The 19,774-nt window shown below is 42.5% G+C and overlaps 2 protein-coding genes across 2 annotated transcripts; one reads left to right on the top strand and one right to left on the bottom strand.

The window, feature by feature from the left end:
- Nucleotides 1-9,284: 9,284 nt before the first annotated feature.
- LOC100774529 (speckle-type POZ protein-like) lies at nucleotides 9,285-10,379 on the bottom strand. Its single transcript, XM_035451766.1, has one exon. The coding sequence runs from the start codon at nucleotides 10,377-10,379 to the stop codon at nucleotides 9,285-9,287; it is 1,095 nt and encodes a 364-aa protein (XP_035307657.1).
- Nucleotides 10,380-12,508: 2,129 nt separating this feature from the next.
- LOC103159311 (speckle-type POZ protein-like) lies at nucleotides 12,509-13,685 on the top strand. Its single transcript, XM_035451322.1, is given in 2 exon segments — nucleotides 12,509-13,357; nucleotides 13,359-13,685. Coding segments are annotated over 2 exon segments (1,176 nt in total).
- The last annotated feature ends 6,089 nt before the right edge of the window (nucleotides 13,686-19,774 follow it).

Raw genomic sequence — 19,774 nt, 5'->3', positions numbered from 1 at the left:
GGGGGTTCCTCACTGCCTGGGCAGGTCTACCCCAAGCAGGAGCAGACCTGGCCAGATCGGGGTGGATGGGGCTTTGAAAGGGAGTTGGGTAAGAGCAGTGCATCACTCACCTCCTTGCGGATTGGAGTTGGTGGGAAGAGAAGGAAGAGTGGCCTGTACCCAGATTCAGGGAGCTCCTCCCTGTCTGGCCATGTCTATTTCAAGCAGGGACAAGCCTGGGAAGATCTGGATGACTGTTGCTTTGGACAGGAGTTACAGGCCAATCTTCCTTCCCTTTCCGCCGACCCATCAGCAACTATGTGAGTGACCCCCTGCTTTTACCCAACTCCTGTTTTAATATTTTAATGATAAAATGAACAAAACCCAAACATAGAAAGGCAAACATGATACATTTTGCCTTTTAACTGGTGACTCCTGTCCTCTTCAAATTTTTAACTTCCATGCTTACTCTGCAGGACCTTAAAAAAGAGAGTATTCTGTTGTATATCAGAATATGATCAAATAGGTACTGAAGAAAAGGTTTTTGGATGGCTCCTCCTCAAAAGGTGATCTGTAAAATGCTCCCTACATCTATCATCTCTCTTCAGTTCATGATGTCTGAAGGGACTCATTAGGCTAGAGGACACATGAAGTTACCCTCAAAGAATCAATAACTCAGTAGTTCTCAGCCCAGGCCTCCTGAAAGTCTGGCTCCAATGCTGCTCCTCATCTCTTTACAGGATATGTCAATCAATTGATTTGATCCCTGAGAAGTTGTTTTTTCAGTTACGTACTTATTACACGAGGATAACTGGTACTAACTGTGACTCTTCTCTGTGTGAGTTTAGGGTGAGTGTGGGAGTTACCCCTCCCCTCAAATGTGTCACTTGAAATGAAGCTAGGCTATCACTGCAAGGCCACTCATTTCTAAGAAAAGTTGTATAACTCGTGGCCCTGACCTCCCATGAGCATGCTTCTGGAGAGTTGGGGCAGCCTCTCCTGTAAGAACTGTTAGACCCAAGGCAGAAAGCACAGGCTCTATTTATGTACTCCCTCATCCCAAGAATGCCATGGGCAGAGGTTTTATTTCATGTAGGTATTTCTCTGGGTGACATTTATAGCCAAATAATTCTCCCACAGGATGAAACTCAATTCATGAACTACAGGAGTGTCCTCATACCACAGAAAATCTCTGGTCATTGGAGGAGAGCCACCTGACAGAAATACATAGAACCAAATGCAGACACACTTGCACAAGTACAGGTGTAAGAGACATAGTTAAACATGCAGAGAGTTAGACAGAGACATAGAAGGAGATGCACACATACACAGAGAGCAACACAGAAAGAGACAGAGAAAGCGTGATCAAGAGAGAAAGAGAAGAAAAGAGAGACATCCAGTGAATCAGAAAATGAGACAGACACAGAAAGAATTTGAGACTTACATAGAGATAAACACAGATAGACAAGTGTGTTACAAGGACACAGACAAGCAGACACATATATATTAATTCTAAATAGAAAAACACATGGGTGGGGACTATGAATAGATAGATTAATAGAGAGAGATGCATATAGATAGACATAGAGAGACAGAGATACACACAGAGACACAGACAGACAGATATGCAGCATGTCACTGAGAGACAAACATAGAAGAAAGAACCATAGTGACACTAAAAAAGAGACACATAGTGAGAGAATAAGTGAGATAGTCAGGCAGAGATATACAGATAGAGACTCAATTGAGGGACATACAGAGAGATTAGAGCAGAGATCCATTCTAAACTACTGAACGAATGCCTAGAAGTTGTTTCCTGTAGGGAGAGGGGCTCACCTCCTGTGAGTGGGCAGTCTCCTACTCAACAGCAATCATGTTAAAAGTCAGTCAATATGAGCTGGGAATTTTCTGTTTTTTCTTTTTTAAAAATTCTTTAATGACTACTCATATTTACATATTCATCCCCCAATTCCCTTGAGCTCCCATGTTGCCCATGTTGCCCACCAACCCCTAACCCATCCCCAAACTCTCCCCCAGGGATACTGAGGCCCTCCACCAGGAACCTTTATAGTCTGCTATATCATTTGGAGGAGCGTCTAGGTCCTCCTTGCTGTATCTGGGCTTCAATAGTATCTCTCCATAGGGAATGGCCTCCCAAAGTCCATTTGTGCTCTAGGGATAAACACTGGCCCCACTGTTAGAGGTCCCATAGACTGTTTTGGCCTCCTAGCTCGCATTCACATTCAGAGGGCTTGAGTGGCTCCAAAGCTTTATGACTAAGGTTTCCAAGGTCTCACTAGGTCTGGTCAACTGTTTCTGTGGGTTTCTGCAGCACCGTGTTGGCTCCTTTGCTCATCCCTCCTCCCTCTGCACAATTCGATTCCAGGGGTATGGTTCAGTGATCAGCTGAGGGTGCCTGTTTCTGCTTCGAACAGCTACTGGATGAAGGCTCTAGGAATGGTAACCAAAGTAGACCCCAATCCCACTATATAGGGGAAGGGAATCAATAGCATTTTCTCCACCACTGCTTGGATTTTTTTTGGGGTCATCCCTGTAGATCCCCTAATATTTCCCCTGTGCCAGACCTATCTCTATACCTGCTTTGTCTCCCACTATCAAGGCTTCTCCTTTCTTATCCTACTCTATTGCTCCCCTCACTCAGGCCACTTCTTCTCCTCCCCCCAACCGTCTTTCCTTCCCACCTCCTTCCTTTCCACCCATGCCCTGTGAGTCTACTTTGTTCAAGGTATCTCATTTCCCTTCCTTTATTGGAGGTAATATGCAATCTTCTCTTGGGGTCCTCCTTCTTTCCTAGGTCCTCTGGCAGTGTGATTGCAGATGAAGCAGAAGAGAAGGACCATAAAAATAACTTCATGAAAATGATAGAAGCCATCTAAGAGAATGTGGGAAAGTCCCTTAAAGAAATGAAAGAAAGAGAGTCATCTGAGGCAAGCCACCTGCATGTTGGACCAAGTTCGGCAGCGACAGGTTCCAAACACCGGGAGGCAACCCAGGAACTACAGATGTAAGCATAACCAGCAGAATACAAGAGATGGAAGAGAGAATCTCAGGAGTTGAAGACACACTAACAGAAAAAGATTCATCAAACAAATAAAATCTTAAGTCCAACAAATCCCTATCACAAAATATCCAGGAAATATGGGATACCATGAAAAGACCAAACCTAAGAATAATAGGTATAGAAGAAGGTAAAGAAATCTAACTCAAAGCGCAGAAAACATATTCAACAAAATCATAGAAGAAAACTTTCCCAACCTAAAGAAAGACATACCAATGAAAACACAAGAAGCCTACAGAACACCAAATAGACTGAACCAAAAAAAAGTCACCTCGCCACATAATAATCAAAACACCCAACATACACAACAAAGAGAAAATATTAAGAGCAGCAAAGGGAAAAGGTCAACTAACCTGTAATGGGAAACCTATCAGAATCACACCTGATTTTCCTTGGAAACTCTGAAATCCAGGAGGTACTGGATAGATAGATATTCTACCTACATTAAGAGACCATAGATGCCAGCCAAGACTACTATACCCAGCAAAGCATTCGATCATTATAGATGGAGAAAATAAGATATTCCAAGACAAAACCAGATTCAAACAATACATATCCACCAATCCAGCCATACAGAGTACTGGAAGGAAAACTGCACCCCAGGGAAGTTAACTACAACCAGAAAAACATAGGAAATAGATAATCCTGACTTACCAACAGTCAAAAGGAAAAAGGGATAGAATCCCACACAATATCTCTCCACCATCACCAAATCAAAAACAAATAAGAATGAACAATAATCAATGGTCATAAATATCCATCAACATTAATGGTCTTAACTCCCCTACAGAAAGATGCAGATTAGCAGACTGGATAAGAAGAAAGAATCCTTAATTCTGCTGCATACAAGAAACTCAACTCAACCTCAAAGACAAATGGTACCTAAGAATTAGAGGTTGGGGAAAGATCTTCCAATCAAATGGACCCAAGAAACAAGCAGGGGTAGCAATGCCAATATCCATTAAATTGGACTTTAAACTAAAATCAGTCAAAAGAGATGAAGCAGGTCATTTCCTACTAAACACAGGAGAAATCCATCAGGATGATGTCTCAATTCTGAACGTTTATGCCTCAAATACAAAGGCATCCACATTTGCAAAAGAAACATTACTAAAACTCAAATCTCACATAAAACCACACACACTTATATTGGGAGATTTCAACACCACACTCTCAGCACTGGACAGGAACACCAGAGAGAAACCTAACACAGAAACAAAAGAACTAATAGAAGCTGTGGCGAAATTGGACTTAACAGATACCTATAGAACATTCCACCCAAATACAAAACAATTTACCTTCTACTCAGTACCACATGGAACATTGTCTAAAATCGACCACATACTTTGCAACATAGCAAACCTAACATAAAATTGAAATAACCCCATGTGTCTTATTAGACCACCATGCTTTAAAGTTAGAATTCAACAAAACACGAACTACAGAAGACCTACAAACTCATGGAAATTAAGTAACACCCAATTGCATAACTCATGGGTCCAGGAAGAAATAAAAAAAGAAATTAAAGATTTCCTAGAATTCAATGAGAATGAGGACACAACATATCCAAACCTATGGGATACTCTGAAAGCAGTGCTAAGAGGAAAGTTCATAGTGCTAAATGCCCACATGAAGAAACAGGAGAATAATCAATCTAGAGAATTAACAGCACAACTGAAAGCTTTAGAAAACAAAGAAGACAATACATCCCGGAGGAGCAGATGCCAGGAAATAATCAAATTGAGGACTGAAATCAATAAAATGGAAACTGGGAGAACAATACAAAGAATCAATATAAAAAAGTTGATTCTTCGAGAAAATCAACAAGATAGACAAAACTTTATCCAAACTTACCAAACAACAAAGAGTGAACATGCAAATCAATAACATCAGGAATGAAAAGGGGAACATAACAACAGACACAGAGGAAATCCAGAGAATAATAAGATCATACTTTGAAAACCTATATTCCTCAAAATTTGAAAATCTAAAGGACATAGCTGCTGCTCTTCAGTATATGCTGAAAGTCAGATAAGTATTCTCCAATGGCAGTGAAGAGATGGACTTACTGAAATGTCAGTGCAAGCAGTCAGAGTGCTGTAGCTTCCTTCTTGCATGTCCTTTTATATGCCTCCAGCTGAAGGTGTATCCCAATTTAGGGTGTGTCCCCCTAGCCTAAGATCTGAATTAAAGGTGTGTGTCTTCCGGCTGGAGAGATAGCTCAGAGGTTAAGAGCACCTACTGCTCTTAGCGGTCCTGAGTTCAATTCCCAGCAACCACATGGTGGCTCACAACCATCTGTTATAAGATCTGGTGCCCTCTTGTGCTGTGCAGATATACATGGAAGCAGAATGTTGTATGCATAATAAATAAATAAAATCCTTAAAAATAAAACGGTGTGTGTCTTCAGGCCTGTTGATCCTGTTCTTATGCATGTGATTACTACCTCCAAAATTAGTACTTCAAGTGGATCTCCTACTCCAACTTGTGCAAAACACTCCACACAGTTGTGCCAACCATTTTAGGATTTGTTTAGTTAGTTCCAGGGGTGGTCTATTGGGTAGCAAGAATAACCATCACAAGTGAATTTTGCTCTCCTGAATTTTTCTTCTCTAGATAAAGAAATGATTTCTATTTCTACACAGTTGTTATTTACTCTTCTCGTGTTGTTGAATATTCCTACCACCCCACGGTGGTGGCATATACCATTAATCTCAGCACTTAGGAGTCACAGGTAGGCATTTCTTTGTTAGTTCAAGGCCAGCTTGGTATGCAGAGATAGTTCTGTGACAGCCAGAGCTGTTACACCTAAATACCTGTTTGTGAAGAAAAGGATTCTTCCCATGAACATGATCCAGGAAGAGGTCTTTTTTTCTGTCTGGGTTCTCAAAGTTCACAATATGGAGCTCAGGTTGGAAGAATCCCTTTATGGTGGGCATTAAGCAGGGCCAAGCAGGATGCTCTGAAAATGGCTGTCTTCTTTCCTACCCTTCATTCCATCCGTAATCACTGTCCTGGGGATTGCAACACCAAGTTTCACTGGTGGTCTTCCCAGTCCTCTTCTGTTAATCCTCCTTGAACACTAGCTTCTGATCCCCTTAAGGGTGTGCTATCAGAAGACCCTAAAGGCCTCTCATTTTCTCATGCTGAGTGCCAAGATAAAGCTTCTCATTACCTGATAATTTTCATCCCTCACTTGTAATTCTGTCTTCTTCAATCTTTGAACACCCAGGCTTACTCTGCTAGGCTTAAAATTGTAAGAGCATTCTGGTTTGCAAAGGGTACGGGATATATTCAACAGTTACTCAAGAGCATCTTCCTTCCAATATGGGGTCTTGAAATTCACAAATATAATCCCTACAAAGGAGTTATTTCTGGACGGAGTACCTACTATCCTGACCCTGAATCCACCTAGTGAAGAATCACCTATGCCTTAAGTGGCCACCTGCAATAATTTTACCAAAGTAAAAAAAAAAAAAGTAAAAATAAACAATCAGAGACAATTGATTTCATTATCTTCGACTCACAGATAAATAGTGTTGTAGCCAGACTTTCAGGACAGCCAGACTGGGAATGGCTGTGCTCATTCAATCAATAAACTTATTTCCTTGTAGTCTAGGCTTAGAGATACTCTCCTAGATAAGACAAACTTGAGAGAGATGACATGTACAGAGAATCTTGATCATCACGCTACAGAGGGAAATCCATCTAAATCCCCTCCCTTTATGGCTTCTGTGGAATATAGTCTGCAATTCATGGTAAGGAGAATAATCTCTCACATTAGGGATCAGAAGAGTAGGCATGGCAGTTCTGCGGTTGAACAGGACAGAACCAACCTGTGGATGAGGGAGTATATGACCTAATGACACTCAATCTAAGTGACTGACAGGAGAGGGATTTAGGATATTCACTAACCACTCTGATAGGTAGGTCTGAAATACTTTTTCTAGACTCAATCTCTGAGAGGCAGGGAAAAGACCAACACGATAGATAGTTAATTTGAGTCTCATTGGCCCTGCTCACTGCTGATGAAATCCCTGTGGGATCCACCCCACCCAGGGACTGCAGAGACCCCGGTACCAGTCCTGGCTCCATGCACCGGAGGAGGAGAAGCATCAGAGTATTGGAAATGTTTGCACCCACTGGAAGGAAACCTTGGTCCTGACACAACAGGAGAGGAATAGACTTCTACACTCAATAGAAAGAGGGATGGGAAGGAGAGAATATAAAAACACATTGAACAACAGAAACAAACAAACAAACAAAAACAATAGGACAGCACCCGAGTCTAGGGACTCTACACTAGCAAGAACTGATCATCACAACAGAGACGAAGCAGAAGATAATGACTATTAAAACAACTTCATGAAAATGATAGAAGCCCTCAAAGAGATATTGGAAAAATGCCTTAGAGAAATAGGAGAAAAAACAAACCAAAAACTACAAGAAACAATCAATTCCCTGAAAGAAAGCCGAGAAAAAAAATAATCAAACTCATGAAGGAAACAGTTAAAGACATGGAAAATGAAGTAGAGACAATAAACCAAACAAAGTCTGAGGGAGTGCTGGAAATAGAAAAGCTGGGTATATGATCAGGAAGTACAGATGCAAGAATAATCACAGAATACAACTCATGGAAGAGAGAATCTCAGGCATTGAAGATATCTTAAGAGAAATAGAATCATCGATCAAAGAACATGTTAAGTCAACAATCCCTAACACGAAATATACATGAAATAGGGGACACCGTGAAAAGGTCGAACTTAAAATTAATGGCTATAGAAGAAGGTGAAAAATGCAACTCAAGATGCAGAAAACATATTCAACAAAATCATAGAAGAAAACTTTCCCCACCTAAAGAAAGACATGCCAATGGGATTAAAAGAAGCCTACAGAACACCAAATAGAGGGGCCCACAAAAAAGTTCCCTCACCACATAAAAATTAAAACCCCAAACACACAGAATATAGAAACAACATTAAAAGCAGCTAAGGAAAAACATCAAGGAATATATAAAGGCAAACCTATTAGAATTACACCTGACTTTTCTGAGGAATAACTAAAAGCCAGAAGGTCCTGGATAGATATTTTACCAATACTAGGAGACAATGGATGCCAACCCAGATTACTGCAGCCAGAAGAGTTTTCAATCAATACAGATCCAGAAAACAAGATAATCGATGAAAAATCCATATTTAAACAATACATAGCCACTAATCCAGGCCTCAAGAAAGGTGTGGAAGGAAGACTCCCACCCAAGGAAGTTAACTACAACCAGAAAAACATAGGCAATAGATAATCCCACTTTACCAGCAGCCAAAGATAAATGGGGTGGAATTCCACACAAAATCCCACAACTAACCACAAATCTAAAGCAAACAAGAAAGAACAATTCATGGTCATTCATATTCCTCAATATTAATGGTCTTAACTCGCCTATAAAAAGACACAGGCTAGCAGGAAGCTCATGGGAATGCAGTGGCCCTGAGGATTCTGTATAAAATTCCACAGTCGAACAGAGCAGGATGGACTAAAGTAGGATTCCGCAAACAGAAAAACCATGGAATCCAGAAACTGATTGTGAAATTTTTATTCACTTTATATTGCCTTTGTTAACAGGGATGGACACACCCATAGACACAAGAGGAGGACTTCAATCCTCTGGGTCTCCAGTTACAGATGTTGGAGAAGTCACCCAGGGATGCAGAGAGCTGAACTCAAGAACTGGTCTTCTGCAGGAGCAGCAATTGCTTTGGCCAAGTGAGTCAACCCTCGAGTGCCCATAAATTGAGTTTGGAGACAAAAAAAAAAAAAAAAAAAAAAACTGGCATCTTTCTCTCTTCTCTGTCTCTCGTAAGCTAACATGTATGTCTGTTTCATCCTTTGCTCTAAATCCTTCCTCATAGCTCTGCTCAGTCCAGTCCAGACAGGTTCTTCCAAAGAAACGCTGTTGAGATGTGCTTGGGGCAAGCAACTGAATGGAGTCCCAGGATCCAACTCATTGGACAAAATGGAAAGCGGCCCAGCAACAGGGTAAAGTATCCTGGAATCCAGTGCTCCCTGTGATTCTACTCATTTCGAGGGGCATCAAAGTGCTGTGCCAACATGCTGTCTTTCCTCAGATACTCTGGATATCCTTCAGGTGTCCCGCAGTCTTCAAGTGGTCTTGGTTACAAAGCTGGCTGCTGCTTATGGAACGCACCTGTAGTTCCCAGCTGAGAGGATCCTATGATTGCTTCAGGCGTTTGGGAGGGGGCTCAAGTAATGAACGGTGGGTAGAGGCCAAGGAGCTGTATGCTTCAGCCAACAACTGGGGATGTAAGACCATCATTGTCTTCCAGCTTGAGGTCTCAGATACATCAGAAGCATGCGCTGTAATGAAATCCAGCGTCTTGGTCTTCAGCTGCCCTGCACTGTGGAGGTCAGCGAGGATGAGAGTGTGGGCAGCATTCTCAACACAGAGGTCCCTGCAGAGGGCATCCTCGCACATGACCTTCAAACGCTCCAGGCCATACTTGTCAGCAGCTGCCAGCACAGCATCTGCCATGCTGTGGAGGTCTGGTGCCTTCCCGGTATAAATGAAGTCCATCATTGTCTTGAAGACTTGGGGCTCCACATCCTGGATCTCCACGCGGTTTTTTCTTTTCTCCTCCATGTCATGTTGAAACATGGCTCTGAAAACTGGAGAGCGAGCTGCTAAGATGGCCTTGTGAGCTTGGAATTCCTGGCCAGCTACCACCAGGCAGCAGTCTGTGAAGAGGGAATTCTCCCACAGCTGTCCTAGCTCATCTTCCAACGTGTATCTTGGAACCTGGATACCGGGCACCGTGCTCTTCCCAGAGTTGATGAGGGAATCTTGGACCACGAGGTCCACCTCGCAGAAGATAGTGAGTTCATTGTCTGGGTAAAGCCAAGACTCCACAAACGAGAGCAAATCTCTATGGATGAACTTTTTGAATCCCCAGTGTTGTTTTGGCATGAACTTGAAGAATCTTGGGCTTATCTTGCCATTGGTTTTCTCTCCGTCGACACTGATGATCCAAAACCGGAACCTTGCCCATGCTGGGATGGTTGGGCAGCTGAGCATCGTTAGGTGAACTGACAGGTAATCTTTGCTTTCTTCGTCGATCCCATTGGGGAGTATTTTCAAACACCATTTGTCGTTGTCACTGAGTAATCCTGATGAGAAGGTTGGGCTTTTAATGGCGTCCCCTATTTCCTGAAGCAAGAATCTGAAGTTGCTTATGGTCCAGCTGTAGGAGAATTTCTGCACACTGAAATTTGTGTGGCCAGATCTCTCGACTGCCCGGTCTTCTGACATATCGACTGTGGTGCTTTGAAAGTGAACCTTGATCCAAAATGGAGAAGTAGGCCTTTTTCTTCTTCAACCTGGGGTCCCAATTGCAGATTATCTGTAACAAGGAAAAGAAAATCCTGAGAGACTCGTATGGGGCTTCAAACTTCAAGCTGAAGGCCAGGGAGGCAAAGCAGCCTTGCCCCTAGCTCTTGCCTCTACCTCAGGCTCCATGAGCTCTCAACAAACATCACACTGTTGCCTCGCCTCAGCTTAACAAGAGATAAGCTGAGACTGACTACTGAAGGCCCCACTCCTAATTTGATACATTCTAGTGCTGGGGATAAAGGGCATGAGCTCTGTTATTGGTTTAATTTCATTCAATCTCTTGGAGCCCTGTGTGTACTCGAACACAAAGAGAACCGTCTGCCTTGGTCTCCTGAGTCCCCAGAAGAAAGGTATCTGCCTGGCTTCTCTGGGTAGCTAAAATGGGTGCTTTCCTCTACTGATCCCCAGTGAAGTAAAACAGTGTAAGCTGTGTCTCTACCACCACAGATAGCTTTTAGTCTTTTATTTTCTGTTTTCCCCTCTGTTCCCACTTCTATGGGGCTGGAAACTTGGATATCGCTCTGAAATTTTCTATCAAGATTTCAATATTACTTTCAGAGAAGAGAGTTTGTGCTACTCACTACGGACAGATACATCACTCTGATTTCATTTCTAGATTGAATCTGAGGTCAACAGGTAACTACTTTTGACAATTTACTCAACTGTTGAATCGTTTGGAACATTTTATACACTGGCATCCAAAAGTGTTGTACTAGGGTTCTAGAGCAACATAACATAGGGAATGAACGTCTCTGTGTGAAAAATGGAGATTCCTTAGAATGACTTCGGGCTGCATTCCTGTTAATCCCACAAGGTCAGTTGTGAAGTAAAAGTATAAGAATCCAGTACTTACTGAGTCCAGGAGGTTGGACGTAGCTGCTGCTCTTCAGTATATGCTGAAATTCAAATAAGTATTCTCCAGTGGCAGTGAAGAGATGGACTTACTGAAATGTCAGTGCAAGCAGTCAGAGTGCTGTAGCTTCCTTCTTGAATGTCCTTTTATATGCCTCCAGCAGAAGGTGTATCCCAATTTAGGGTGTGTCCCCCCAGCCTAAGATCTGCATTAAAGGTGTGTGTGTTCCGGTAGGAGAGATGGCTCAGAGGTTAAGAGCACCGACTGCTCTTAGAGGTCCTGAGTTGAATTCCCAGCAACCACTTGGTGGCTCACAAACATCCTTTAGAAGATCTGGTGCCCTCTTCTGCTGGGCAGATATACAAGGAAGCAGAGTGTTGTATGCATAATAAATAAATAATATCTTAAAAACAAGCTGTGTGTCTTCAGGCCTGTTGATCCCATTCTTATGCATGTGATTTCTACCTCCAAAATCAGTACTTCAAGTGGATCTCCTTATAGTAGGTAATTACCAATATGGAGTCAGGTAGAAATATAAGGGTATTTAACAGGGAAAAGCCTTACTTACAGAGCGAACCAGCCAGCTGGTGGTAGTCTGTACAGCAAGAAGCAAAGAGAGACCGAAACCGAAAACGCAGTCCCCCTACTCACTCTGACCACGCCCTCACAAGCCCTCAGGTACTCCTGTAGCCAGCCCCTAAGAAGGCGTGGCTACAGCTTCCCCTACATCTCCTACTCCAACTTGTGGAAACCACTCCAAACAGTTGTGCCGTCCATTATAGGATTTGTTTAGTTAATTCTAGGAGTGGTCTATTTGGGTAGCAAGAAGAACCATCACAAGTACATTTTGCTATCCTGAATTACTCTTTTCTAAATAAAGCAATGATTTCTATTCCTATCTATTCCTAACAGTTGTTATTTACTCTTCTCGTGTTGTTGAATATTCCTACCACCCCACGGTGGTGGCATATACCATTAATGTCAGCACTTAGGAGTCACAGGTAGGCATTTCTCTGTTAGTTCAAGGCCAGCTTGGTATGCAGAGATAGTTCTATGACAGCCAGAGCTGTTACACCTAAATACCTGTTTGTGAAGAAAAGGATTCTTCCCATGAACATGATCCAGAAAGAGGTCTTTTTTTCTGTCTGGGTTCTCAGTGTTCACAATATGAAGCTCAGTTTGGAAGAATCCCTTTATGGTGGGCATTAAGCAGGGCCAAGCAGGATACTCTGAAAATTGCTGCACGGGAATCCAGAACATGCCATGTAGTTGGCAGTTGGCTAAGAAAGACTTTGTATTGAGATTGGGCTACACAGATTTCAGTGTCCAGAAATTTTCCTACAGCTGGACCATAAGCAACTTCGGATTCTTGCTTCAGGAAATAGGGGACGCCATTAAAAGCCCAACCTTCTCATCAGGATTACTCAGTGACAACGACAAATGGTGTTTAAAAATACTCACAAATGGAATCGACGAAGAAAGCAAAGATTACCTGTCAGTTCACCTAATGATGCTCAGCTGCCCAAAGAGCCCAGCATGGGCAAGGTTCCGGTTTTGGATCATCAGTGTCGACGGAGAGAAAATCAATGGCAAGATATGCCCAAGATTCTTCAAGTGCACGCCAAAACAACACTGGGGATTCAAAAAGTTCATCCATCGAGATTTGCTCTTGGGTCTGGAGTCTTGGCTTTTCCCAGACAATGAACTCACTGTCTTCTGCGAGGTGGACCTCGTGGTCCAAGATTCCCTCATCAACTCTGGGAAGAGCACGGTGGCCGGTATCCAGGTTCCAAGGTACACGTTGGAAGATGAGCTAGGACAGCTGTGGGAGAATTCCCTCTTCACAGACTGCTGCCTGGTGGTAGCTGGCCAGGAATTCCAAGCCCACAAGGCCATCTTAGCAGCTCGCTCTCCAGTTTTCAGAGCCATGTTTGAACATGACATGGAGGAGAAAAGAAAAAACCGCGTGGAGATCAAGGATCTGGAGCCCCAAGTCTTCAAGGCAATGATGGACTTCATTTATACCGGGAAGGCACCAGACCTCCCACAACATGGCAGATGCTGTGCTGGCAGCTGCTGACAAGTATGGCCTGGAGCGTTTGAAGGTCATATGCGAGGATGCCCTCTGCAGGGACCTCTGTGTTGAGAATGCTGCCCACACTCTCATCCTCGCTGACCTCCACAGTGCAGGGCAGCTGAAAACCAAGACACTGGATTTCCTTACAGCTCATGCTTCTGATGTATCTGAGACCTCAAGCTGGAAGACAATGATGGTCTTACATCCGCAGTTGTTGGCTGAAGCATACAGCTCCTTGGCTTCTACTCACAGTTCATTACTTGAGCGCCCTCCCAAACGCTTGAAGCAATCATAGGATCCTCTCAGCTGGGAACTACAGGTGTATTGCAGAAGCATTGGCCAGCTTTATTACCAAGGCCACCTGAAGACTGCGGGACTGGTATAGGATATACAGTGTATCTGAGGAAAGACAGCATGTTGACCCAACCTTTAATGCCCCTCTAAATGAGTTGAATCACGGGGATCACTGGATTCCAGGATACTTTACCCTGTTGCTGGAATGGGTGACTTCTCAAACATCTGTAACTGGAGTCCTAGAGGATTGAAGTCCTCCTTTGGTGTCTATGGGTGTGTCCATCTCTGTTAACCAAAGGCAATATAAAGTGAATAAAAATGTTACAATCAGTTTCTGGATTCAATGGTTTTTCTGTTTGAAGAATCCCACTTTAGTCCATACAGCCTTGCTCGACTGTGGAATTTTATACAGAATCCTCAGGGCCACTCCATTCCCATGAGCTTTCTGCTAACCTGTGTCATTTTTTTGAAAGACCACCAGACCCCTAAGGGCCTCAGTATTCCAAGGAGCCCCCAAGACTCAGAACCCAGACCAAGATCTGCAAAAACAAGAGGGATCATTGAAAGAAAGCGCATTTGGGTGTCAGCAATATCGGGGAATCTGCACAACCCAGCAAGGGTTACAGGCTCCTTATACAGGAGTCTACACTATCCCACCTCTATGTTGTTGCTGAACTGGTTTTCATTTTGTCCAGTATGTTGAAAAATGAGATTCAGTTTAGTTTCTGACCCTGAATACATCTCCATTGGGTCTGGATTGGACTAAGCAGAATGTATGGTAAAGGGCTCAGAGTGAAGGATATGCAAACAGGAATGTTTGCTTACAAAAGAAGAGGAAGAGTAAGAAGACTTTTTTTCACATCCAACTCACTTGGCAAAAGCAATTGGTGCTCTTCCAGAGGACCCTTGTTCAGTTCTCAGCGCACACAGGGGACTTTCTCCCACCTGCAACTGTAGATTCAGAGAATCTAAGGTTCACCTCTTGTTCTCACGGGCACCTTCATCATTGTAGGCATTATTTTAAACAAATATAAAATGAATAAAAAATTTTAAGCTGTTTATGATTCCAGTGGTGTTTCTCTTTGAATGGGGCCCATTTTAGTCCATCCAGCTCTGCTTAGGTCTTTGTGCAGGGTCCTCCCTTTCACACATAGAACCTATTCAATGAAATGAAACCTAATGAATCTCTGCTACACTTGAGAGATTATTACTGAACGCAGTCAGCACTCTCCAGCAGCTGATGGGAGCAGATACTGAGAACCACTAAAAATTTTAGGCAGAGCTCAGAACCGCAGAGAAGAGGGAGAGGAAGGAATGTAAGGGCCAAAGGGTTCAAAGAGTATGGGAAACACAGCTGACAAAATCAGCACAGCATAACTCTAGTGGCTCAGAAAGAACGAAAAGGAAGTCACAGAGATGAGTGTATCTGTACTATATCCTCTGTACTCGTGCTGTGTTTATTCTGCTTGGAATTTTTATGGGACTCCTACCAGTGGGAATGTGTAGAGTTTCTGACTTGTTTGTTTGATCTGGGGACAGTTTCTTCCTTCTGGGTTGACTCCTCCAGCCTTGATATGAGGGTTTGTGCTAACACTTATTATATCTTGTTAAACTGTGCTCAGTTGATTTCCCAGAAGGCCTGCTGTTTTTTGAAGGGAAACAGGAGTAGGAATATCTAGGTGGATGGAAGGATGGGGAGACAATGGTTGTGGTGTATTGCATGAGAAAAGTAAATACAAAGAAAATGTGAACAATTAGGAAGATATCTGAGGAAGAAGTATTTTCATATACCTGCAAAGGAAAAAAAAACATGGAGATCCCTATTCCCTAGGTAAATGCCTCTCAAGTGATTCCTTCACAGAGGAGGAGAGCCAGGATACCTTGATAGAGGAGGTTTTATAGACTTAATTAGAAAACTGGCTATAGGAAAATTCCCAGGATTCTACAGGAATGACCACAATGAAGAAACTAGGCAATAGTAGAGAGGGCACCTTAAATGCCCTCCCTACTCCTATAATGAGATTTGATGACTACCTTAAATACCATCACAGATCTTTCATCCAGTAGCCAATGGATACAGAAGCAGACATTCACAGGTAAGCACTGAGCCAAATTCCTGGATTCCATTTGTATTGAGGGAGGAGGGATTGAACAAAAGAGTCAACACCATGCTGGGGAATCCCTCAGAAACACCTGACCTGTTGAAGTGGGTGCACATGGACACCAGACTGTCAGCTGTGTAGCGTGCATCTGACTGTACTAGACACACTGAAAGTGGATGTCAGTTGCAGGCTTGGGAAATCTTTGGAGATACTGGCAGTGGATCCAATATTTATTCCTAGTACATAAGCTGGCTTTTAGGAGCTCATTTCCTTTGGAGGCATAGTGTCTCAGCTGAGATACAGGATAGAGTGCCTGCCATAATGATTTGATAGACATTGATGATCCCTGAAGGGAGGTCTCACCCTCTCTGAGGGAAAGATGGAGATGGCATGTGGAGATGTTGGGGGACGTGGGAGGTTGGGATTGGTAAGTAAAATAAGATTGCTTAATTTAAATATAAAAATTAAAAATGAAAATTAATGAAATGTCTTTTCAGAAGAAGAGGAGTTCAGTATCAAGTAGACCTGATGACACATTCTGAGACAGTCAACCTCTTTTCCCATGCCATCCTTGTTATTGCAGGATGGGCCCACGATCAAAGAAGCCATGGTAGCTGAGGTTGGGTTATCCATGTGATCAACAATATGCACATTCACTCTTCAAGACTGACCTGGTTGCAGCTGCTGCTGAATGCCTGATCTGCTTACAGCTGAGATCAACAAAGAGACACAGATATATCAACATTTCCCCATGATAACAGTCAAGACCTAGGTGATAGAATGACTATATTAGACCATTTCCTCCAGGGAGGGTACAACACATTGTCCTTACCGGAGTAGGTATTCATTCTAGTTATGGACTTGCCTTTCCTGCATGAAATGATTTTACCAAAACTACCATGTCAACCATCATGATATTCCACACAGTATGTCTTCTAACCAAGGAACTAAATTCACAGCCCAAGAGCTGCAACAGTGGCCAACATTCAGGGAATCCACTGATATTAGCATATTTACAAATTTCCTAAATCAGCTGTCATGATAGAAAGATGGAATGGCCTTTGAGGACACAGTTACAGAGCCACTGAGACAGCATCATTCTGGAATGCTGGAGCAGGATTCTCCAGGAACCAGTACATGCTTTGAATCAGAGTCAAATATATGATTTGGTTTCTTCATTGCCAAGATTCATTGCTGTAAGAATCAGGTTCTAAACAAGGGTATAGTTCCATTGACTCTCTCCCCTAGTGGTCCCCTGTGGAAAAATTTGCTTCATGTTTCTATAAACTTAAGTTCTGCTGGCCTAGCCATTTTGGTCTGTTTCAAGAAAGCTATGCTGGCAAAAACAACCATGTGAGACATTATCACAAATTACTACACATATAATTCTGATGATGATGATCTAATTACAATGCTGCTATATATAATAACAAAATCTTCATGTTCTTTAAATTCATGTTAAAATTAACCTTTCAATATCATTTGTAAGACTAACAGTATAGTTGAGGTAATTAAATACAAGTAAATGAGCCACGCATGAATGTGGTAGTCCAAGACTTCAATAGAGTATTCAGAAGGCAGAGTCTCACTCAGATCTGTGAGTCTGAGGCTAACTCAGTTAATAGTGGGTCCTTTAGCAGACCCAATTATGCAGAGAGACAAGTAGTGAAGAAGAAGAAGAAGAAGAAGAAGAAGAAGAAGAAGAAGAAGAAGAAGAAGAAGAAGAAGAAGAAGAGACAGAGAGACTGAGAGAGAGAGAAGAAGAAGAAAAGAGGAAGAGAGGAGGGGAAGAGGGAGGAAGATGCATTAAACAAATCATGATTACTTCTTAAGTTCCTGGTAATATTTTTCAAACTGCCAACGCATGAGAGAAATGATTAATCCTGAAGGGATATTGTGTCATCGTTAAGAAAGTAACTGTGATTGGATGGAGAAATGTTTCAGTTTTTAAAATGCTGCTGGACACCATTCCAGAACACTAGCATCCAATTCTCTGCATCCACAGGGCAGGTGACATCATCAGCATCTCCTGTTGTCCTGGGCATTCAACAGCCTCTTGTCTCTGACAGTGAAATTATCTCATGGACCACAGACACCCACCTTCCTGCGCCGAGTAACAGGAACCAGACATTAGCAGGGCCCCATACCTAAGCATAACATTCTCCAAGATGGAAATACCATGTAAGGTGTAAAACCCAGAATTTTTTGGAAAAAAACAAACAAAAACAGCACCACTATCATAACTCAAACAAAGGCTTAATTCACTAAAGTAAATAGTCCATGGAATATCTCTAAATGTTCAAACCTTGCTTGAAATATACTAACATTTGGATTCTGTAGTGCCACTTCTGGCTAACTCTTCCTGTTAAGCCGAATATGTCAACCCAGAATATGGTTATTGTGCTTATAACCTCACCCTGAGGAAGTGTAGTTGCTGCACTGGAATCCAGAACACCCCATGTAATTGGCAAATGGCTAATAATGACTTTGTATTGCCTTAAATCCATTGTCAATCTGCATACTATTCTCTCTCTCTCTCTGTCTCTCTCTCTCTCTAATATCAATGTGCCCTCTCTGTCTTGTGTGTTCTTTTGCATTTCTGTGTATTTTTATGTCTTTCTATGTGTTTCAGTCAGTTTGTTTTTCTGTAATGACCAATGAGTTTCCTTGACAATGAGGACACTTTTCCGAATATAGGGTGTGCCTCCTACTGTTGCAGACCTGAAACCTTTTGGCTGTTCCAGGTATCCCCCAGAGACCCACATGCCTGAAAGTAAATCTCCACCTGGCCCATTCCTGGAATGACAGACCCTATGAACAATACCTGTACTGCAGCCTGGGGGGAGGGTCTCAGTTGCCCCATGAGAAGCTGCTCACCTCTCCAGGATCATGCTCATGAGAACTCTGGACTGGCAATATAAAGCAATTCTTTTGGAAACCAGGGGTCCTGCATTGACTGCCTACTTTTATATTAAATGACACATTTGAGGGAAGGGGTACCTGCCACTCTGACTGTACACACACACAGAGAAGAGCCACTGATGCTATTATTTAACCCCCAATAATTATTCCTAATTAGGATGCAAAAATTCGGTGATCAAAATCAATTGATTAACTTATCCTGATTGGAGGGAGGAATAGTATTGGTCGCAGACTTTCAGGAGTGCAAGGCTGGGAATTGCTGAGTGGATTGAATCGCCATGGTCATTTTCCTGTCCTCTAGGCCTAGTGAGTCCCTCCAGACATCATAAACTGTAGAGAGATGATAGAAGTGGGGAGCAGTTACAGATCACATTATAAGGGCAACCATATTAAAATCTTTCCTTTAGTAACTCTTGAATATATTCTGCACACTTTCAAAGCCATAATGCTGTCTCACTTTTAAGCTCAGCACAATAAGCCTGGAAGTTAAAGAACAGAAGTCACCAGAGAAGAATTCAAAATTATGAGGTAATGAAAAGCTTAATTTGGCCATCAGCATGATGGTGTAGATATATTTAGGATCTTCTCATAGCATAAGCTTAAACAGGAGGGTTTCCAAGGCGGATTAACAGAGTTGGAGAGGTAAGACCACAAATAAAATTTGTTGGAGCCATCCGTTGGACTGTGAGTCTGGATTACAAAGCAGCAAAGAAAACAGGCATTTTCAGAGGGTCCTACCTGCCACTGCTTCCCCCTGCTCTATATGAATTCATTCACTATGACTTCCATAATTAAAACAATGTGACTCCTGAGGGGAGAAAAGCACCTCTTCCTGTACCTTGTTAATTGGAGGAAGTATTCTTTTTTTGTTGTTGTTGATTTTTCAAGACTGGTTTTCTCTGTGTTACAGCTCTGGCTGTCCTCGAACTACCTACATAGACCAGGCAGGCCTTGAATCTCAGAGATCTCTTTCCTCTGCCTTCTGAGTTCTAGGATTACAGGTGTGAGTCTCCAGCACCCAGCTGTGAGGAATTCTTAAAACAACATGAAAAAAGTAAATAACGTC

This window comes from Cricetulus griseus (genome assembly GCF_003668045.3).
Source record: "Cricetulus griseus strain 17A/GY chromosome 1 unlocalized genomic scaffold, alternate assembly CriGri-PICRH-1.0 chr1_0, whole genome shotgun sequence".
Lineage (NCBI taxonomy): Eukaryota > Metazoa > Chordata > Mammalia > Rodentia > Cricetidae > Cricetulus > Cricetulus griseus.
This window is presented reverse-complemented; position numbering and strand designations above follow the sequence as displayed.

Excerpts from the sequence above, each read along its gene's own strand:
- LOC100774529 (XM_035451766.1), bottom strand. The coding sequence starts at position 10,379 with ATGTCAGAAGACCGGGCAGTCGAGAGATCTGGCCACACAAATTTCAGT.